The sequence below is a fragment of the Toxotes jaculatrix genome, chromosome 12 (assembly GCF_017976425.1).
Source record: "Toxotes jaculatrix isolate fToxJac2 chromosome 12, fToxJac2.pri, whole genome shotgun sequence".
Classification (NCBI taxonomy): Eukaryota; Metazoa; Chordata; class Actinopteri; family Toxotidae; genus Toxotes; species Toxotes jaculatrix.
Genome location: NC_054405.1, coordinates 18,743,145 through 18,765,681, shown reverse-complemented (window position 1 = coordinate 18,765,681; position 22,537 = coordinate 18,743,145). Strand labels below are relative to the sequence as shown.

Here is a 22,537-nt window from a genome sequence, read left to right as displayed (position 1 = left end):
CTCACAACCTGTGATTGATTTTCAATATATTTTAATGTGAGTACAAATATTCCTAATGATTCACCTAGGACTCAAATGCTGCTGTCAACATGTCTACACTAATTCTACATAGTGCTTCATGATATCACATAATGTTATTCAGAAACATATATTTGTTCACTAGAGGCTTGTACCATTGTTCTGATTATGCGGTGAGTGAGGTGGAGTCTCTGTTGTCCCCTCAAGACTGCTGAAGGAACTGCAACTGTCTGTGTCATTAAGAGAATCTGCATTCATCTGTAAAACCAGACCCCTTTCCTCCTCCTCCTCCTCCCCCTTTTCGGGAAGTTCCTCATCTGTTTCACCGTTTTCATCCTCATTTTCATCTGCACCTGCTCCCTCCTTTTCAGTGTCCTCTGATCTTTGCTGATTTGGTCTTGAGGGGACGGCAGGTGTGTGATAAGCCTGCTCTGCCAGCTGAGAGATGGGTGAAGAGGTGAAGGGAGAAAGCGAGAAGGGGACCTGTGGAGAAGGAGATGGGGACTGATAAGGTGAAAGAGAGGGCGAAGCACTGGGCGAGTCATGTGGAGAGAGAGAAAAGGGGACCTTGGGAGAAAGAGATGGGGATTGATAAGGGGAGGGAGAGGGAGAAACACCGGGAGAGCTGTGAGGGGAGAGGGATTGAGACATTTTGGGCAAAAGGGGAGGCGCCATAGGAAAAACAGCTGGGGAGAGGAAAGGAGAGAGTGACGGAGGCTGGGAGCAACTGATCGCTGGAGAGGGCTGTCTGTAGTCTGAATCATCTGGGAGATGCTGCATTACTGTTGGCAGCTGAGTTGTAGCCTTCACTTCCTCAACTTCAGATTGAGTTTGGCTCTGTTCTGTCTCGGTTTGGCCGTGCTCCTGCACCTCAGGCTGGAAGTGAGGGGCTGCTGATGGAGGCTGCATTTGGGCCTCACTGGGAAGGTCCTGTGTCTGTGTCAGTGGCTGAATGTCCTGAGCTGTGGGATCACTCTGAGTGGCTTGACTTGGGTTTTCATCCTGTAAAAGGCCTAAGCCTTTACTGGGTCGGGCAGCTCCTTGTTTCTCTTTCTGGGCTTTACATCTCCCCTTAGTTTTGGGCATTAGAGGCGGTGGAGGTGGCGGAGCAAGAGGGGGTGAGAGCAGGGTCGATGTCTCTGTGGAAACCCGAACCTTGAGGCTGTGCTTGAACATGCGTCGTCTGGACAAAGTGTTCTGAGACTGCAGGAAAAGGGGGTTGATGAAGCAGAGAGCGCCCAGGCCAGAGCCACAGTCCAGCTCTCTGGGGCTACGCGTCGTGATTGGACAAAACTCGTGGAACAGAGTGGGGTTGGAACCTGTTTTGGAACCAGTGTCTGATTCAGGTGCTGCCTTGTGCTGGTGGTCTGAGTCGTGCCGAGGAGTTGATTCAAGGTTCGTCTTTGAAGGAGCAGTGGACAAGGCTGAGGTTACAGTGTCTGGCTTCTTCTCCTTGTCCTTCTGGGGCTTAGGGGTCTCCCGTGGCCCACGGATGTTTAGGTGGGAATTCCAAAATTCTAGAGAAGAACACGTTTTTTTTTCATTGCAATGATTTTTGCTTAATTGGTCAACAGTGAGCTGTTACTATATCTTCCTTTGTTATCTTGATATATAAATAATATATACATAAATCAGAATCAGAAAAACTTTATTAATCCCCGTAGGGAAATTCTTTGGTAATGGACGTAAATTAATCCTTTAAGGCCCAGGTATTTGAGATTGAGGTTACGAAATCTGTTATAGAGAAACAAGGAGTTGTCTTCACCAACCTACTCCCATATGTGAGATGGACTCAAGCTCCTTGTGGGATGTTGCCTTTGCAATGGCTTCAGGAAGCTCCAGAGGGAAAGGTAGTACATCTCTGACACACACAGACAATATATCATAAGAACACTTACATCACTTCTTCCAGATCAGTAAAATATTGAGATTGATCGGTGTAGAAAAAAATGAGGGAAAATTGATGATAACACAGAAGAAGTGGGGGGAAGAATTTGAAGAAAATGAAAAAAATTTTGGAAAAAGAGATCACAAAGGAGGCACAAATGAGAATGAGAAGGACAAGATTTTACCTGCTGACACAGTAGAAGGAAATTAGTCTTGGGAGATCTGGAAAGCTGATGGCTGAAGTCTCCAGAGAGAGAGCTGTTGGTGAGGATAATTGAATGTTGAATGGATTTTTGGAGAGGAAGACTGGTAGTTAGCAAGGACAGAGTGCTTACACTGCCTGTGGGATTTTATTTATTACATTTATTTCTACTACTACTAAAATGTACAATTTTATTCAAATGACGTACTGTATGTAGTGCACAACAGTCATTAAGTTTTCACGTTGCCTTGGTGTTTAATTACACTGCTGTGATTATAAATCTCTGTTCCAAAGATCAGAGATTTTGTTTTGACGGCCATGTCTTTGCGGTAAGACACAGAAATCACATATTAAAACTCATTAGGGTTCAGGACTGTTAGTCTCTTACCACCTTGCTCCTCCCTGATGCCAAACTGCTGAACAAAGGATGGCACGCTGTCGTCCGCCAAACGAACACACAGCACGTTTCTCTGGGAAGTGCGAGACTTTCGCACCAGGAATGTCTGCAGGACAGCACAGTGCAAGTGTGAGTGTGCAAGACATGGAGAGAGAAGATAAGAGAGAGAAACACTGTGTGTACATTCGGACAAATGGTGTGCTTGTGATTTTCTCTTATGTGTGCTGAATGTGTGTATCTGACCCCAGGAGGCTCTCTTTGCAGTATGTGCAGCGCAGTGGCAGGGTTGATCGACAGCTGAAGCCAGACAGGAACTGTGAGCAGGAGGCGGTCCAGTACGCTGATGCTTCTCAGAGAGCCCCGTCCCCTTTGATGCCCCAGGAACTTGCACCCTGGCGGCTGGGTGGGCTCTGGGAAATCATACAGAGGTTCTTCTTGCTGTGCCATCTACAAACACAAAATACACACATTGTTATTAAATATCTTACAACTGATCATGCAACCCTATACATGCTACAGGTGGTTATTATACTGCTAGTCTCTGTGGTAATATATAAGATAGGTGGGATTGCTGTAGACACACACAGACACACACCTGCGTTATAAATCTGCCTGGATTGGGGACAGCAAGTCCAGACTTGGTAAAGTGCAGCAGCTCAGACAGGGTTTAAACGCTATAGGAAACTTTTTTTTTTTTTAGATCTAGACACAGGATAAAGAACCCCTACAAAAGACGAAGCAGCATTAAAAATGAAAAAATAAAGGAAACTGGCACTGATGCAGCTGGCTTAAGATAATTATAATTATTAATATGTCTTTCACTCTGTTTAGCTGTCCTCTGACTGCAGTCTACATGTCAACATCTGCCTGGATCCGCAGTGTGCATTCCTGTGAAGCTTGTACATTTCCTCCTCAAACTATGTTTCACACAGTCTTCCTGCTGTGCACTCACACAATTTGTCACATCGAATCTTGTGTACTGTCTGAATCTCATTTCAACATTACCAGGCTCGTTGTTTACGTCTTTGCCCCGATTCTTCTTCTGATCCCCTCAGGGTCCACTTTATGATGGCATGCTCCTTATTCTTCCATGTTCCAAGTTTACTACGATGAAGACTCAACTTCGCCTCCACTCCGGCCTGTCATAACTAGTGTTCCCTAGTCTGCAGACGTCTTTCTGCGTTGGCTCCTCCTCCCCCTCTCCCACCTGATCTCACCTGGAAACACATTCGTCCCAATCCTGGGCTGGAGCTAAACTAGATTAAACTTGAAACTGGCAGCACCGACAGCAAGTTTAATTCAAGTGTAATGCAGCTAGAATTGTATTTCTACCTGAGCGTTATTACAATGGGTAATAGTAATAGTTGTCGTGAATGTACAATATTGCTGCAGTGGCATAACTGGCCTCGTGTTTGCTATAATCAGTCACAAGTACGACCTTTGTGAAACTGTGAGTTAAATAACCTTATACCTAACCCAAAACATAATAATAACAGTACATATGTGTGTGCGTGTGTGTACTATGAGGGGCATACATTGTGTGATTTTGTGAGCCTGTGTCTATAATAATTTTGCGCAAACTTGACGAAAGTGCGCCCCCTCCTCCACAAACCGGAGCCGGATGTGAGGTTTGAAATGCAACAGCTCCGGGACCGCGTTGGGTAAGTATTCCGTGTACTGTTCTGGCATAATTCACGCTTTTCTCTCCTTTTTAGACAAACATGAAAAGCGGGCATGGTCAGTTTATAAACTTTATAATAGCTCCTGCGAGTGACCAGCATCTAGCTTAAGTAAACGCGTTCATCCACCCCGATAAAACCACTACGTTAGCGTTAGCTACTTAGCTTAGCTAACGTTAAGCTAAGCATCGTTTAGTGCTACCGTTTAACAAGAAGGCCAGTAGATTTTAGCTAACTGTTGGTCGTGTAGCTGAGCTAACACCATCTCATACAAACAGTTTCGTGTTACTGTTTATATGTCGTTTGTCTGTCATTAGCTAACCTAGCAGGCTCCCAAACCGCCCCAGACTTCACTGGATCAATTTTAGTCGTGGAAGCTAACGGTTTTATTTATTAGCTTAGCCGATACTACTCGACTAGCTAACGGCAATATACTTCTTACCAGATGGCAATGCAGTAACTCCTAAACGAAAATCTTCTATTTAGAGCCACTGACCAATTAGCCTACGGACAGTTTGAAACTTATCCGATGTGTCCTGTTTGCTTTCTTGTAGATGCTTGTTTGATACAGAGATGAGCGGTGAAAACGTGAAGTTGTTTGTGGGGAACCTTCCTTTAGATGCAACTCACGACGAGCTGACCAAGCTCTTTGCCCCGTATGGAGAGATCAACACCTGCTCCTTGCTCAGACAGTATGCTTTTGTTACCCTGAAAGGAGAGGGTGCAGCAGACAGGTATTTAACTTTCAAATACTACTATTTGATGTGATGAATATAATGCTACTTGCATTCCTTAACAATTAAGTTAAAGGGGAATACGAAATTTTATACCCAAAGCCCAGGTTCAGACCAGTTTTTCTCATTAGGTACAGTTATATGAGTTAAGCAAATTCTCCAGATTGTTGTTAACCGGTCCAACCTGTCAGTTTTGAGCATAATGATTACTGCTATTGTAAGTGCATTTTAAAACATAAAGTAGGATAGAAGTTTTTTCATTCCAAACATGAATAGTAAAATACACATGCAGGTAATATACAGTACATATATTATCCATGCATACATATAAACGATGCATCTGTTTATATTAACACAATATAAATGGAAAAACTTCAGTGTTATTATGTTACAGTTGTTTCAAGCTACAAGCATATAAATGCAGAGTATGTATGGAATGCAATGACATTTGACCTTTCTAATGTGGGTGGTGGCGCTAAAATAATAATAAAGTCCTAATGTAACCTCTTACATTCTTATTTAAGGGCTTGAATGTAAGATCTTGCCAAGTGACTCTTCATTGCTTTATGTAATACTGATAGCAGTCATTGGGCAGCAGCCTTTTTACTACTGAAAAAGTCTTTGGTGTGAAACACAAAAACCAAAATTTCCATTGAAATATAATAACATGAATAAAATCAAATAAAGCCTGGTATCATTTGGTTGGTATTACTTTCTTCTCTTAAGTCCTATGAATAATTTTTTTAACCTCAGCTGAAATGTCTGCTATGTTACTGTTAGTGTTTTCTGCTGTACGCCTGATAATGTTAAGAAAGATAAATCTTGTTCTTACAGGGCAATACGGCACCTTGATGGTAAAGAGTACAGAGGCAGGCCCCTGGTGGTTGAGGAATCCCGTGCACGCCCACCAAACTCCACTAAAGTGTTTGTGGGGAATCTCAGCGCAACATGTTCAGCAGATGACTTGCACGGGCTGTTCTCAACCTTTGGAAGAGTTTTAGACTGTGATAAAGTTAAAGGTGCGTTAGAAAACCTGTCACAGATATGTGTAGAGGTTTACATGAAAAGTTTGAGGCAGCGTTTAGATTCTGTTGAAGTCTGTTTCTATAATTTGTCAAAATGAGCCATTTTGTCTCAGTATAGCGTAAAGAAACAGTAATATTGTCAGATTACAGCTCTCTAAATTCGATCAAGTAAGTTTTCTTTGAGCACAATTTCCTCTAAATAGCTGGGTTTTCAAAGATTCAAGTTTTAAATCTTTAGAGTTAAACAAAGGGTGACAATAAAAATATGGGATAAACATTTTATTTTGTAATTAGTCTCATGCTAACACTGATCTCACTGTTCCCTTTACACTCTACAGCCAGATTATGTTCAAACGTTGGCTACGCCTTTGTGCATATGGAGAGGAAGGAGGAAGCCCTGGCGGCTATAGAGGCGCTCAACGGTACCATGTTCAAGGGCCGTCAGTTGGCTGTAGAGCTGTCCAAAGCCCAACCTTTGATCAACCAGATTGTATCATCTGGAAATTCAACCAACCCCCCAGGTGGTGTAACAGCAGTGTTTTGCATGTTATTGAATGCAGTAAACAGCTCATGTCCAAGTTCTCATCTCATTGAGTTTTCTGCTCCTTCCTCCTTGCAGGTGGCAGAGAGGGTCTTCTTCCTCGACCTCCTCCGTCACTAGAGCATCACCAGAGCCAAGCAGCCGTGCTAGCAGCAGCTGCAGCAGCTGCCGCAGGACTACCCATACAAGTAAATAAATGCTCTAGCAGGGTGTCCACTATCACAGGAAACCTCAAACTTATGATCTCTGAAAATTCAGGCAGTTGTGGGGAAAAATATAACAGTTTTCACATTTTTACATGTTCGTGCCTGTCCTTTGTGTTCGCAGGTTCAACAAAGTGTCCATAACTCATTCTACAACACCACATCCTTTGACCCCACCTACGCAGCTCTGAAGGGCATTACAAGTGCTAAAGGTGCAGATGGGGTGATATACGGTGCCCTTGCCAGCCAGGTGTATGGAGCCGTTGCTGACCAGGTGTACCACGATCTGGCCAATCACAATTCTGCAGTCAGCGTCCCTGCTGAAGAAGTAGAGCCACAGGCTGTACCAGATCCAACAACACTTTTTGAGGCAGCAAGAGCCAAGTTCTTTCAGGAGGGACAGAAGGTCTTTTAACATTTTAATAAAAATGTCTGATGCTCTTCTGCATGTATATTTTTGTGTCGCTCACAATGTTATGTACATATTATGTGTATTTACTGACAAGGTTCTGGCAGAGCAGCAGGCAGGGAGAAAGGCAGCATCTTCAGATACCGAGCGGGACCGCAGCCCGATCCGAGGAAATCGAGCCCCCCTCCTCCCTGACCCTGTTCCGGGTTCCTTCGCTCAGATACGACCCAAACGACGCGCCCTGCTGCCGACACCACCTGGAGCACCTGAAGAGCCAACAGCTGCAACCACAACTCCTGAAGGGTCAGATGCTGTTGCTAGGTACACATTAACACATAGGAAGGCAGACAAAAATCACGCTAAACCTACAAGCATTTGTACATAAAATAACAACAATAATAGTTTATTTATATAGAATTTACAAAAATCAATGATTACAAGAAGCTTTAAAAATTAACTCAGAGCACACACTTATTTTACATGAGATGTGATTTTTTTTTTCTTTGAACTAACTTTGTTTCTGCTGTGCTTTCTTCTACTAACTTCTTACCTCTTCAACTGTAACCTGTATTCCAGGTCCTATACAGAGTACTACCAGCAAATGCATCAATACCAGCAGTATCAACAGTACCAACAACAGTACCAGTATCTCCAGTATGCCTACACCAATCCTCCTCCACCACCTCCTCCACCTCCACCGGCCACCACACAGGCACAGGCCTCCACCACATCCCCTGCACCCCCAGGAACATACACAGCACCCCCAACATATGCCGCATCGGGAGGGTATGCAGCACCGGGAACATATTCGGGAAGTTACGACCCCTCATCAGGGAGCTATGACGCTTCATCTGGGAACTACGACGCCTCGTCAGGAAGCTACGACACCTCGGCAGGCTATGACGCGTCTGGAGGCTACGGCACATATGATTCATCAGGAGCTTACGCAGCAGCGGGAAGCTACTCCACATCCACACCGTATGAGCAGACAGCCGCACACGGGCAACCCATGCCCCAGCGCCATGATTACCCTTACCACACGCCAGAACCCCCTTATCGATAGTCCCATCCCCCACACAGTCCTTCCACACTGTAGATGTGTGTGCGTGCGTGTGTGTGTGTGTGCGCGCGCATGTGTATTTACAAAAGGGACGGTTTAAAGAGGAAAATCAGAGAGGGAGCAAGGTTGTAATTCGAATGTGCTTTAAATCTGAAGAATCTCCCCTTTTGTACATTTTAACCTAGTCTGTAACTAGTTTGCCTGTCAGTTAATGGCTGTGAAGTGGGTGATTATATGAGTGAACAAGTGGACACAGGTGGAGATGAGTGGGACAGCTAATACTGGTATATTGTCAAGCATTCAGTTTTCTGTTAGATGTTACAGAGGCACAGCTAGTTCCTCGTTGAATGTTTCTTTAGGCAAAGTTAGATTCAGATGCCAGAGGTAGATTTCAGAGAAGATTTTTTGTTCGGTGCTGGATCAAGGCCTCTTCCATACTCTACATGAAAATCTGCACCAAAAAAAAGAGTAAAATGTGCAGTCCGAAATTTATGACACTAGATTTTTAATTGCATCATCACCTGTGTCAGGTGGGCACAAAACTGAAAATGTCACTGAACAACTATATAAGAAATACGTAGGTTATATCTGTTTAAATGGATGAACTGGTGTCCTGGCAAAATGAGAAAATTACATTACATTGTATTAAAAAACCTTTCCTTCTTCTTGGCAAAAGGTTTTTGCAGTAATGGAGGTTTCAGGTCTGTACAGGCACATATTCCTTTATGATCAAATTCAAATAAACATTCAAGCCCACCCACTTGTGTTGGTGTAGGAACACCCTGTGTGGAGTATGTCACAGGCCTTAGTTCCAGATCTGTCGCATTGAACCTTTTGTAACAGCCAGCCAGACATTTAACTGCAGACATTTCAGTGGTGCATCAGACAGATTTTGTTGCCTTTCTTCTTTTCTTTTTTTTTTTTTTTTTTTCTTTTTTCTAAAGAGCTTTCTTCTGGTAAAGATTGAGAATGTGTGTTAATTGAATGGATCGTCTTATGAATATGTTCTGGGCTGGTTTCACTGAACTGACAGGTTCTTAAAGCTAATGGAGTAATTCACACTCGAAGTGGTGTTGAAGTATTTTTTTGACCCTCTCAACTTTTGGGTCAGGAAAATCTTTGATGTTGAAAAAATCACCAATTGACTGGTTGGAATCATAGGTTGATGGAATTGTGTTGCCGCTCAATTGTGTGTAAAGGGATTTTGTGGTTCCCCGCTGGCCTGAAAGGCTTTCTTGTGTTTTTGGAGTGTGAAGATTGCCTCCGAAGTAAATTTCTAGTTCACACAGGCCATCCTGTTTAATTGGGAGAGTTTGTTTAACTTAAGACAGAACTACGTGCTTGGAGTTTCATAGTTAGGAGGGATAGCCAAGAACTTTTTGACATGAGTTCGATAACAACAGGGTCAAACTGAGCAGATGTTTTCAGCGATTAAATTGAAGTATGTGACTTGGATGTTCTCTCGGACAGTTTGCCATAATTTACCTTGCTTGTTTTTCCTCGGTTCTCTGTGTATCTCAGATTCGGCACAAATGCAAGTACCGGTCTGAGGAGTTAGGTATATCCTGTCAGAGTTTTTGGTCAAAGGTCAGTCTTTGCTTCTAAAAACACGAGAAAGGAATCTTGAAGTAATTTTGTAGTCATTCACATTTCTTTCTTTCTGTTTCAGTTTTGTGTTGAATTGCTGTCGGAGCATTCTGCTTGAAAAGCATACGTGTTTCTCTAATTTTAATAATCATTTGAACCCAGGAACCCAGCCTGAAAAAGAGGAGTCGTGTTTATGTTGGTTTTGTATGTACATATTTGAATTTAAAAAAAGAAAAGCCAGAGGGGGGGGGGGCAGCAAATATTGTTTAGCCAATGATGTTAAAAGAATTTGAGCTTTATAGATGAAAATTTAATAGATTTCCAATTGGTTTTTTGACATTTTCTATCATTAGTTTTGTTCCAGTCTAATCAGCTGCTGTCATGCTTCAGCTCACATTGGAAACCACTGGTGTGACAATGTTGAGCTTCTTTTCATACCAGAAAATGGAAAATTTGGTACTTGTGTAAATACTTGAAACTTAATTTTAAACTGCAAAAGTAATGTCAACCAACATTTGGTAAGAATATTGACTGTTAAGATGAAGTGATTGTGGTTCCTCCGTCACAGTTGATGATAGTGAGTAGACAGGATGAAGTGGGACTGTTGAGTTGTCTTAAAAAAAAACAACAACTCTTCTGTATGGCTGGAAAAGATCACCGTCATGCTTGTAGCATGTAGCGAGTGGTGTTGAGCCGCTGTGACATATGAGTGTATGAACTAAACTCGCTGTAAAATCAGACACTGCGTATGAGTTGAAGTGCAGATTGTAGAAATTGCTGGGGAAAAAAGTGAGAAATCACTGGAGGTGAGAAGCAGGTACAAGTGTGTCTTGTCTGAATGCAGTGCAGTGGCGTGTTGCTGATGTGCATAGTGTAGGGTTATTCACTGAGTGGATATGAGGTGACAGTCTTGGTGCTGCAGGTGAACATGAAGGTTGTTTTGGATTTAACGAGCAGCAGCGAGAAGGGCCGGTGACCTTTCCTTTTCCCTCTTCTGATCTCAGCAGAAACACACAGTTTTGACACATGGCTATGATCACTGGCGTTCTCTGCATCCATATCACACTAAGACAGCTGTTCGACTCCACACTTATAACTAGTCGTATTTTAACCGGGTTCATTGAATTTTACTCATGTAAAGCAGATTTCACGTGCAAATGATACTAATGCACACCTGATCCCACCTGAATTTTATATGACTTACACTAGTTGTTCCGTTCGTGATTGTATCACACACTAGCTACTCATCCTATTTGTTATTCGCCACCTGAATTGGTAGTGCTGTGCTAGGTTTAAGTGACACATAGCCTCTCTGCATTTCCACATTATTCCACCTTCTCCATGTGAACTGTTAGTTGCATGCCTTGTTGTTGCTGCTGCTCCAGCCACCTTCTTCCTCTTGCTGATTATTGCAGCTAGAGTGGGAGGGAGCCAAACAGAGCCCTTGCCCTGGACGTACGCCACACGCAGCTGTAGCGTGGGATGGGGAAAACAGCAGCGTTAGGCCTGAAACTGCTGTGGACGATGGGGTGTCCCCCCACTAAGGTAAACACTCAGACCACACACTCCTGCCCCTCCCCGAAACACGCGTATACACTCACAGACACACTCATACACACATACAGATTTATACTTTTGGCCATACTTCCTATTCCTCACCTGTCCTCAGGGATTTTTATTTGTCAGGATTTCAGATTTTTGGAAATGGATCTCCCATCCTTTTTAAATGGGAGGTTACCTTTTTTCCTGCTTTTGATTTCCCTGATCATATCCCAACCCCCCCCCCCCCCCCACCCCCCACCCCCAAACCAACCCCCCAGCATACTCTGCTCATACATTCCAGCTCCCAACATACTGACTGCTCACACACCATCTTTTGAGGACGTGCACACCATCTTGTAGTCTAAATCTGAACCCTTTCCGAAGCAGGCACATTGCTCTTAGTACATCCCGAATCTGACAGCCTGACCGCTCATGAGTGCCAGGCAATCACAGCCAGAGCTGGACGTGGGACATTTAGGTAGGATGCGTTGTTTTAGTTTTTGTAAATTTGCCCCTGGGGCCACTTTGGGGTTAAGTGCCTTGCTTAAGAGCACATCTGTAGGCCCTCCATTTCAGAGTTGAATAACCTGGCTCAGGATCGGTTGCTGGTTCAACGCTCGACTCCCCCTCTCCCCCAAAACAGCGATTTTTGATGCCACATTCAACTTGTATGAATGACAATGAACACAAATATTATCATTTTGTTTTAAATGACATTTTGTCCTATGTTCTTTGAAATGTTTAATTATCAATAAATGAGTTTCAACTGGACTTTAGCTTCTCTGTGTGAATGTTTAAAGATGCGAGTTTCACCCTCAGAACCAGGCCAGTGATGACTCAGTGGCTAATTACTGTTATCATTCATTTTAATGTGTTTGTGGAGGAGGCATCAAACAACTCTATCAGAGCTGAACATCAGATGACGTTTTATTCCATTTTCTTCCAAAAACATCAACCTATGCTTTTCAAATAAAAACCAATAATTTGATAACAATCCAAACTTGTTGATAATTCAATCACTTTGATATACAAAAAAAAAGAAAAATGAGAAGAAATTGAAGGTATGGAACCTCACTCCCTGCTAACAAGATTTTCATGGACACTGCTGAGTTTGATGGCCTCAACAACAATGAACAGTTTACACATGGACACTAGAGTAATGAATATGGTGAAGACAGTATACACAATACTGAGAGTATACCGAGGTAATATGATGAGTTGGCCTATGTATGTGAATGGATGAAGGGTGGAGCCTGAAACTGCATAGACATCATGCGCCTATCACTGTAATACATACATAAAAATGCAGTTTCTGCTCTGGTAACATGTATGTCTGGTTTCCAGCCACCAGATGAGTTCCATGAAGTAGCTTCACTGATGAATGCAAAGGTCTGTTTTATAAGGATCCCTGTTGAGAATCTGCGAACACTTGAATCTGGATGATGGTCTTGGAAGTCTTCCATCATGGAAAATACAAGACTACAAGCAACCCCTTGTTGTAAGTACCTCTTGACTTCAGTTCACCTCCTGTCATTCCTTTTTGTGAAGTTAAGAGAGCAGGTAGAAGTATTGTCTGTGCTCACTCATTACGTAGATACTGGGGCTGAAATGTTGTAGATTTTTTAAAGTCTTTGTTTATTAGACTTATATGTCGTGGCAAGGGGAGCTGAATCTAAGAGAAACAGCGAAACACTCATCTATTGAAGCAGGTTTTCTCAAACTGTTGATGCTAAATCCAACCCCAGATTAAATATTATAATTATTAGTTTACCTTAATGTGATTATGTTCTGTCTCTTAAATTGATTTAGCAGGGTAGAGGAAAAGCAAGGAAAGTTATATTCTTGATAATTAAATTATAGCTACAAAAAATATAGTGTACAGAGCCATGACTGACAGATGGAAATTTTGCCCATCTGCTATCAAACCGTGGGGCTGAAAACAATGTGATCTCAAAGCCCCTTGCCCAGGTCTGTACACATTCAGACCTATTTTTGATGAAATTGTCTCAAAACGAAGTTGAAGCTTCTAGTGAATCCAAGCCTGGTTTCAGGAAACCAGTCCGTGCTTTAGAGAATGACTGGGAACTAATAAGTCCGGTTGATGCCAACAGACAGGACAAGACTTAGCAAACACGTTAAAAACACCACACAATGTGGACCAGACCAAACACGTATTACAGTACTTTGACTTTCAATCACAACCTCCCATGATGCTGCTGGCGTAGTATGAAAAAGGAGCGAGCATTCAAACACGTATTGAAAATAGCAACGCTTTAATAAAGAGCGATTTTACAAGACTGCAATGTCTAGCTAGCTAGGTGATAACTGGCATTGACATCCATCGTGTTTTACAAAGATGTAGTTGTGGTAACTGGGTTTGAAGTTTGATGGGTTACTTGCAAGTTGCATTTCTGCATGCGAGGCAGCCTTCAAACAGTTACAGACCCTACATTGTAAAACAGTTGATTATGAATGTCAATGGACGTTCATGTCAAGAGGTAAGTAAAAAATCTCATGGAGAAATTTCGTTAACATTTTCCAAACACACCGGTAAGTGAGAGTTCACACAATGGTCATGCTTTTACCGGGCACACAAGCCAATAAAAAGACGACACTTAATCATGCAAAAAAAGACAGTTTTTTTGTCTCTAAAAATAAAATAACAAAAAAAATTCCTTTTGAGTTCTGATATCATCCATCCGTTGTGACCTTGAATAAGAAGAAGCTGCGCTTTGATGATGACTTTGGTGCAAAAAAAATGTTCCTGTTTCGAAGAGGACAGACCCTGTCCTGTCCACTTCCTCGATGAAGACACTCTTGGTATAGACCAGTTGTGATAGTTTACCCATGACCCACCCCCCGCCCCCAAAACCCCACCCCGTTCCTCCTCAAGATGGACACAAACATCACAAACATCAACCCCACCCACCCCCGCCCATCCCTGGATGATGACACCTTCAAAATACAACCATTCAAACACAGATACAGCAAGAAATTGTCCCATGTACCGTAACGTCATCCAATGGGGCTTCAATCACTTTACAGAGAGAGCACGTCTAAAAACACATGAACGGCATTACCTATATACAGAGGACACAGTAACAGTCAGAGGTTGGCCCAGGATGGATCGAGCTGCGTCGTGGGAAGTGTGGGAAGTGCACAATGAAAAGAGCATTTAGCTGAAGGAGAAAGACAAACCACTGGAACTAGGAATAATGGGGGAGAGTGAAACAACAATTTTCCAAAGGGGATATCCAAATGTCTGCTGGCCTCTGATTTAGACACCTCACAGAATATCTGTCTCTCTCCGCTGGTAGTAGAGTTGTGGCTGCAGGTACAGTGGGAGCTTGGTATTTCACGAAGCCAGCAGTTACAGCTCGTGGGTGAAAAATAACGATGCGCCAATTCTCTGATGATTTTGTTAGACGTCACCACCCTGTGCAGCTCCAGCTGTCTGGAGAGGTTCACCTCAGATTCAATTTGAGATTCCAGGTCCGACGACTCAGGGCTTTTTTTTTTTTTTTTCGGTTTTCAGCAGATGAGTGATCCTAGAGCCACCTTGAATTGATGTCGTGTTGTACAAACTTGAGACACGGTCACAATAACACTCACTGCTAAGTTAGTACACGCTACCAGCTCGTTAGAGACCTTTCGTCTCTAGCCGAGGAACATGACCCTGTTTATCTCTATGGGAAGGCATGTGCACACAAACACACGTACAGTACATGTACATAGAACAGACACAATCAATAGAAAACGACTTCATCCCCAATCGATTATTGCCCCTTTCAACTGTACATCCCAGCAATGATTTTAGGTTTTTGTGCAGCAGAGCATTGTCCCCTCTTCGAAGGTTTGTGCTATACATATATAGTTATATATATATATATCTCGTCCGTCTCTGGGTCTTACTTGACCTTGGTTCTGCCAGAAGAGCCACATTAACATTTAACGTCTCATTAAAGCCTCCCCGCCTCTGGCTGTCTGAAGTAATCTGTATGTCGTCACTGCAAGCATTAGTAGGGTCGTGATTGATAGACATTACCCTCAGCTGCTTTCCGACAGTCTAGTCCTCACTTGACTCCTCCGGCTGACCTTTGGCTATGCTGTCCATAAATGTTAACACTACATTAACGAACCTACAGCATCTCTGTGTTACCAATATCTTTTAATCCTCCAAGTGGAGGTGAGACCTCTGCTGCGGAAATTATCCTTATCCAGTTTTTCTGGAGTGTAAAGGACTTCACAAGAGACTAATTTTGGACAGGACGAATGCTCAGGACAGGGAGGACATCACACAGTTGGGAGTTAGACCATTTCTGATTGCCAAGACTGAGAATCGCCTCCTTTCTAATATTGAGTCACATCTCTATCTGGCTCTCAGTGCAATTTTCACTACCTTTAGAGCAGTACAGGTGTAACAGATCAAGTTAGAAATAAAAAAAAAAAAACAACAAAAAGAAACAAATCTGCATTCTGTACAGAAACCTGATGTGGACACACAAGAGGTACAACACTACAGCAGGAAACAGCTTCTAAACAGGCTACAGATGGGTGGAAAAGACAGTAACAAGGTTGCATGATATTGCACAGCTGTAGAGGAGGAAAAAAAAGAACAAAATACAGTGTGTACAGCACGTCCCCAAGTAGCAAAGTTAGTGTAAGAGGTTTGTTTACATCCAAATGCGATGCCTGGGTGTGGCTCAGTGCTTTCATCAGTTAGTTCCAGTGCAGTAACACATTGGTACCTGGCAACACAATAATGACATCAGGTACCAAAATAGAAACACATACAGTACATACCCTACACAGCTACGTCCATCCACGCGCACACACACACATACACACACGAGCGTGCCCGCAAATTATCGTTCCACGTCGGTTTCTTGATGTGTAGTTGGCAATTAAGAACAAATGGAGCTCATAAAAAGACTCAAACGGTAATGTTGATGCAGCACACTGAAATGTAGAAAAAGGGACACGCACACACGCACTCAAATCGATTACTTCTGACATCAGGTGATGGATGACACGCAACCAGGAACCAATCTGAACAAGATGCTAAAGTCACCTACACAGACATACACCCTTGGCAAAGTTCACATAGAGTAAAGTGCCAGCAAACGATCCAATCAGAGAAAGAGATGTGTGTCCTCCGAGTTTGATTCACTTGTGGGAGGGAGAGGGAATGAGTTAAGTTTTTATACAGGAAATTATCTGGATGATGAGGTCAGGAAGTGGCAGTAGAGCTTCTGCACTTCCATAGAGCTGTCAGTCTTTGTAGCGTCATCACAGGTCGTATTCGCCGTCTGAACTGGCAAATCAAACAGAGGATGAGTGGGACTGATGCGGGGCCTCTGGCGCCCCAGCATTATAGATTCAAAGACAGAGAGACCAGTAGCCACATGGAGAGAGGAGAGGAGATTAGAGGGTCAGGCGACACAGAAACGGACATCAGCATTTCATGCTTCATCCGTCCTCTGGTCCTCTCTCCTTCTTCCTCTCCCCTCCCTTTTCCTCTCTGTCCCCGTCTTTCTTCCTCCTGCACTGGATTTGGTTCTGGATTTGTTTTCTTTGACTCTCTCTCTCTCCATCTCTTTCCTCTCGCCTTCTCTCTCTCAGCTTTGCTGCCATGGTTACAACATCATCCCTACATGAAGTGCATCTGCAGAGGACGGGGTGAGAATGGAGAGCAATTTAGTTCAACAAAACACCTCATCAAGTGTTCAGGCATCTATTGACAAGCATATTACCTGCCGCAGTGCCAGGAAAACAGCTTCTCAGGGGCGTGAGTGCTCAGTAAGCAATTATATTACTCTGTTATGTTTTGAATAATTGGTCAAAATACACTTGATTGTTTATTCTGCTGAGAGTCTAGTGTCTGTACTAACTGACGATTACTCACCGCGAAAAACACTTTTTTCCCGCACTTGCTGGTCAATTTGAAAATTATCTGACATGATTCATCCTACTTTTTCAGGAGTCCACAGCTTGAGCGCAACTTATCAATCGTTAAGCACAGCTATGAATGAATGCATCAGTTATTCCACACGACTTGCAGACATGAAGCACAGATGCAGTATTTATTTTAAAGGAAAATTCCACATTTGGTTGTACTTGTGCCGTTGTATTTTATATCAGTTTAGGTTGATATTTACAGTTTCCCAAAGCATAAAAGCAAGAGCAGCTCAGTATTCAGTCAAGTTTTCCAAAATGTCAAACTACATGTGGTACATAAACTAACGTGTGTATCTGTGTGTGTGATTGTGTTACCTGTGTCCCCGGGATGGGTCCAAAGGGATTGGTAGGTCTCAGGACAGGCTGGTTGTACATGACAGGCTGCGGGGGCATCATGGGAACGCCCCCCATCTGATGACTCATCTGAGGAGGGAGCTGGTGAGACGACAGGTGAGTGCAAGTGGATTATAAACAGGATAATGTGAATTTAGATTAGACCAAAGCCAGCAGCAGATTAATTTCTTTGGACTAGAATATATTGTTCTTTACCATTCCATACACAGGCACTTGGGGTGTCGTCATAGGAAAAGCCACTGGTGCTGGAGCCTGTACAGGAAAACACAATAGATCACTTTCTAGCCTGTGAAGTCGTCACCGAAAAATCTGTCACAAGCGTAATCCTCATACTGACAGCCTCATGTCTAACCTGTCAAAGATGCCACCTAAATAAAGACAGAAATGTTTTTCTCTTTCTTAAACATTTGCATTTGTTTGCGTGAAGCGAGACACCTAATCCTGAGCAACAAAAAGAGGTACAACGCTGAACTGAGGTAGTGCATTGGCAGCCTGTAATAACCACCACCGGGGATGAAACGACAATGCAGAGGCAGCACAATAAGCAAAAGAGGTCATTTTGAGTTAAAAAGGCAAAGCAAAGGAACAGGATGAAATCAGGTGCAAAAAAAAGAGGAGTGAGGGGGAGGTGAAGTAAAAAAAAAAAAAAGAGGTACTTACATAGCCAGTATAGATCATCCCATTCTGTGGAGAGTTATAGAAAAAGAAGAGAGGAAAGAATAGTTTTTAAAGGCAGGTCTGCATAAGACAATAAAAGCCGTGCTCGTGGCTTTTCTCCAAATGGGCACAGGCGATGAACCAGACCGTCACCAATTCCTCATGTTCCATTCGCTTCTGCTTTCTATTCAAGTCGTGCCACTGGCTTTCCGAGCCATTTGCTCAATAAATGAGCGGTTTGAGTTGAGAGGTCAATCAGTCGAAAATTAAAAGATGAAACAAGATTGAATGGAAGAGACGTGTAGATAATTAGAGTGGAGCACAAAGGACGAAGGCACATTTGGAAGCTCCTTTAAAAGCCCCGAAAGCAGCACAAAGTTACATTTGGCTGACAGGTATGTTTGATGAATTTCAATCCAGACTGAGATGTCATATCATTTTTAGAAACTGACTTCAATGACAAAATGATGTATAGCACCAAATACAATTAAGTGCTCCACTGACAAAAACATCACAGGCTTGGTCGTCTATAATGTAGACAGTTGAATGTTAGGTTGATTTTACTTTTAAGTTTCTATTTTATAACTGCCAGAAAAGTCACTGTGTTGCTGGCGTGTTCTCAGTTTTACTACAAATCAGCAGTTTTCTGGTCAGGTTTCGGAGGAGAGCCAATGATTATGGTGTCAGTTTTCTAAACCCATGTGAAAACACCTGTCCTGAACTTGATGATCATGTGAATATAGCTTTTACTTTACCATCTGAGGGACGGGCATGGGTGCAGGTGCCATGGGATGGGTGGTGTGAGTCCAGTTGGTGCTGGTGCACATGGTCTTTGACTGCCAGCCACTGCCTCCTGTTGGCTTCTTCTCTACCAGCTGACTCCACTGAAGCTCCGGCCTGATGCACATGGACACACACACACAGGTGATGAATAATGGAGTGATAAAACTGGATAGACAGCAGTCTTTTGCTCATGGCTCAGTTTAAGAGTTCAGGAAAACCCACTCACTTTTTAGCTGGCGTGCCCCCAAACTGCAGGTCTGAGAGAAGGAAAAAAAATACATGAAAATAAACATAACATCAGTTATAGCGACAGAGAGAAAGAGAAGAGTAACAGGGAAAGACACTGGAGAGAGACACTGTGTACTCACTACCAACAAGGTTGGCTAATGAGGAGTCCAAATCATTGGGCAACATTTTCCCAGAGTGCAACGGGGCTCCTGGGCTGTGAATTTGAGTGGGCGGGGCTGGCTTCAGCAGGTCACCTAACATCCGAAGGTTACCATAGTAACACGAAAGAAGGAAAGAGGGGAAATGAGTCAAGAGCATGAAGCAACTGGGCTTCACTATCACAGCTTATCCAGCTCTATGCAATGTGAGTTTGTTTGTGTATGCGAATGGGCATTTATTTGCACGCTTCGTTGAATGTTTGCATGATTATATGAGTGCATGTGTTTGGTTGTGTGTGCACTCCTACCTCCCCAGGCATTGTTATTGTTGGGCACAGTGTGTGTGGTCTGGATGGGGGTGAAGTTTGGCTGCAGGGTGAACAGCTCACTGGTCAGGTTTGGCACACTGCAGGAAGGAAAACGGAGGGGAGAGCACAGGAGAGCGTTTCTTATTTCATTTTTATGTAACCAGAAAAGTACATTTGAAAAAATCTAATTTACAGTGGCAGACAGGCAAAAGGTCTCCTGTTGAAGAACTGTGAGAAACAACAAACTGAAGGCTGCTGTTCATGGACAAAGCAGAAAACAAGAAAAACTAATAAAAACAAACTCTTCACACTGAGTCTTTCTACAATTCACAGTAAGACTTGCTCTTTCACACATCTTTCTCAGTGTTTGCACTGCATGGGACTACAGACTCACTGGCTGTTGACGGGGACGATGGGTGAGTTGGAGAAGAGATCCGTGGCCCCTCCACTACTGTTGGCACTGCCCACTGACTGGGTGCTGGGTGACGCATTGGGTGTCTGAATGTCTATCACCTTATGACCGTCCTCCTGCATGGAAAACATCAACAGAAAATGGCTGTGCCTGTCGAACCAGCTATCTCCAGCTATCTCATATCAAATAGTGTAGCTATTATAAATATTTCCCTTCCATGTGCTTTTTTTTAAATGAACTGTCCTTGATGCTTCTTTATTTAAATGAAAAATACACTGGAGAAGGTTTTTAGATTGTGAGTTTATTTCTATTCTCTGTGCAGCTCTGTACGCTGAGGGCCCGCAGCCAGAGACGGACGCTGTATTTTATTGTACTGCAGGATTAATGCACTTGTCCATTCAACTTCAGTGACAGAGTGGAAAAGACTAAAGGTTGCAGTTGTGTATGCAGTTCACACAAGCTAAGCAAATTTCATTCAGTCCAGTATCGTTTATATGTATCAGCTGTCTACGACCATCTACGTTGTATGTGTATGGATGTTCTGACATCTTTAAATGTATAAATGTGTTTTGCAAATGTCTCGCCTTGTGTTGCTGCAGTCTGTTGTCCTCTGTCTTATCGTCCATACGGCTGAGAGAGATCCCAGTGCTGGAGAGAGAGGACACTGCACTGGACAAGGTGCTGGATCTTAGGGTAAGACACAAAAACACACACACATACTTTTTTGCAAAGCTTGCAGAATTTTTTACAGTTACTATATTGCTTTGTTTTGTTTGTCTTTGTTATTTTTATTGAGTTGCACTTTATAGTTCTCTGCAACTCTCTGAAATGTATCTAATGTATTAGATGCCTTGAAATTTTGAATAAACGTTCATGGTTTCCTGATGATGAAGCCTAATTTTGGTGATGCCCTGACCTGACCTCTAGCACCAACATGAGGTTGATTTGTTTAGTTTTAAATGAAATGTCACTACACTAGCAGTAGCAGTGGCACTACTAGTGCCACTGCTACTATATTAATATTATTATTAAGAGCAGAAAAAAAAACAGTTGTATTAAGTGGCTGGTGCAGCAGATCTGAGGAGCCTGTTTCTAATATGATTGTACCTGCTGGCCGTGGAGAGGTCCTTGAGCTTCCTGCCCTCCAGGGAGGCTAGATGCTGCTCCAGAGCCTCCAGGAGCGAGCTGGGAGCCTGAGGAGGAGGGGGGGTAAAGGGGTGGGAGGGTGAGGGGGTAGTATTAGAAGTACGGCCAAGCAGACAAAGGGGGACACACTGCTTTCTCTCTCACTCCCCTCTCGTCACCTCCTCATTTTATCTCGCACACTTAGATACGCACACACACAAAGCAGCAGCAAGTAAGACATCACCTTCAGATTCGTTATCTATTCTATGACAGCTCTTTGTACATTTTTTTTTTTTTTTTGCATTTGGTTTCATCAGGTTTGGTTGACCAGCATGCACACATTAGCCCTGGATCATGCAAGCGAGTCCACAGCCGGACTGACAGGTCAGGACAGATTAGAGCATCGTTGCTGCAGGGCTCCAGAGGAGAAACACAACAAACACATCTCTGAACCATCTAACGAGCCCATGCAGACGCCAGCAGTGCACAAACGCTCTCATAACACACACGCATACACATAAAGAAAATCACAATCCAAAAACTAAGAGTTAACCCGTGGATTCCACTTTAGGTTAATAGTCAGATTAACGTAGCATTCATTTGATTTAGTCAGGAAATTAGGCAGCAACAAAACAAAGGAGCTGAGTACCGTAATTTTTTTCCCTCTGGAAGCCAAGGAAGTTAACTCAGTGAAATGTAAACGTCTGGTGAAAAACCAGGTATACACATTGAGCAGCTGGCCAGCACTCTTTATTGGAAAACAAAAAAAAGGATGGATGGTTTCATTTTGACAACATGTGATACCACGGTTTTCACCCAGAGCCTCACATTTCAGCGTCAGAGAACACAATGCAAACACAACAAGCAAAGAAAAGATTTCTCATATACTTATTTTAAGGGGGAAAGAGAGTATAATGCGAATTCTGGATATCCTTCTTCAGAGAAATCTAGAATATGCTAAAAGTTTAAAAGTAAAACAGACACATATCTAGAGCTCAGTATAGGCATGGGTCACTATGTTGTTGAATAAGGGCATATAAGGTCTTCATAAGCACTACAAACATGACATCAATTTTAAAAAGTCAGCCCTCATTTTTTTTTTTACCTATGTTGTGATATTGTAAACATCCAATTATTTGTCCAGTAAAGAGCATAGGTTGCATTTGAGGCCTTTAGCATGATATGCAGTACTTATGATGGCATTATGTACACCTATCCAAGTCATATTTGCAGAAACCTATTTAATAAAAACCATTCGCTGCTCTCCCCA

General features: G+C 42.9%; 3 protein-coding genes across 13 annotated transcripts in view; 1 reads left to right on the top strand and 2 right to left on the bottom strand.

The window, feature by feature from the left end:
* Positions 1-44: 44 nt before the first annotated feature.
* LOC121191066 (ras and Rab interactor 3-like) lies at positions 45-3,670 on the bottom strand. 2 transcript variants are annotated; one of them, XM_041052126.1, is made up of 6 exons: positions 3,510-3,670; positions 2,748-2,951; positions 2,496-2,610; positions 2,091-2,163; positions 1,788-1,879; positions 45-1,535 (listed from the first exon to the last, which is right to left on the bottom strand). In XM_041052126.1, the coding sequence occupies exons 2-6, from the start codon at positions 2,949-2,951 to the stop codon at positions 160-162; spliced, it is 1,860 nt and encodes a 619-aa protein (XP_040908060.1). In that variant the 5' UTR covers positions 3,510-3,670; the 3' UTR covers positions 45-159. The 2 variants fall into 2 exon arrangements, with proteins under 2 accessions (XP_040908060.1, XP_040908061.1); XM_041052127.1 differs by having other exon boundaries at positions 2,499-2,610.
* A 463-nt stretch (positions 3,671-4,133) lies between these two features.
* Positions 4,134-20,835, top strand: LOC121190349 (RNA-binding protein 4-like). Of its 10 annotated transcripts, none has more exons than XR_005894978.1 (12): positions 4,134-4,165; positions 4,738-4,917; positions 5,752-5,936; positions 6,281-6,463; positions 6,562-6,671; positions 6,811-7,092; positions 7,193-7,416; positions 7,672-11,287; positions 12,629-12,782; positions 16,907-17,692; positions 20,095-20,146; positions 20,465-20,662. XR_005894978.1 is itself a non-coding variant. In XM_041051002.1 (9 exons), exons 1-9 carry the CDS (start codon positions 4,140-4,142, stop codon positions 11,159-11,161), a joined length of 1,596 nt encoding a protein of 531 aa, XP_040906936.1. In that variant the 5' UTR covers positions 4,134-4,139; the 3' UTR covers positions 11,162-12,055. The 10 variants fall into 10 exon arrangements, 3 of the variants coding, with proteins under 3 accessions (XP_040906936.1, XP_040906935.1, XP_040906933.1); XR_005894975.1 differs by lacking the exon at positions 20,465-20,662 and having other exon boundaries at positions 16,907-17,083; positions 17,583-17,692; positions 20,095-20,414; XR_005894977.1 differs by lacking the exon at positions 20,465-20,662 and having other exon boundaries at positions 16,907-16,963; positions 17,583-17,692; positions 20,095-20,413.
* LOC121190350 (phosphatidylinositol-binding clathrin assembly protein-like) overlaps positions 16,935-22,537 on the bottom strand; it is a 19,013-nt gene continuing 13,410 nt past the window's right edge. The window contains exons 9-19 of the mRNA XM_041051003.1: positions 21,250-21,335; positions 20,727-20,829; positions 20,125-20,258; positions 19,731-19,828; positions 19,405-19,518; positions 19,263-19,293; positions 19,009-19,150; positions 18,257-18,280; positions 17,792-17,848; positions 17,557-17,677; positions 16,935-16,966 (exon numbers count right to left, since the gene is read on the bottom strand). Coding sequence (XP_040906937.1) covers positions 16,935-16,966; positions 17,557-17,677; positions 17,792-17,848; positions 18,257-18,280; positions 19,009-19,150; positions 19,263-19,293; positions 19,405-19,518; positions 19,731-19,828; positions 20,125-20,258; positions 20,727-20,829; positions 21,250-21,335 — 942 coding nt within the window. The remainder of the gene's footprint in view (positions 16,967-17,556; positions 17,678-17,791; positions 17,849-18,256; positions 18,281-19,008; positions 19,151-19,262; positions 19,294-19,404; positions 19,519-19,730; positions 19,829-20,124; positions 20,259-20,726; positions 20,830-21,249; positions 21,336-22,537) is intronic.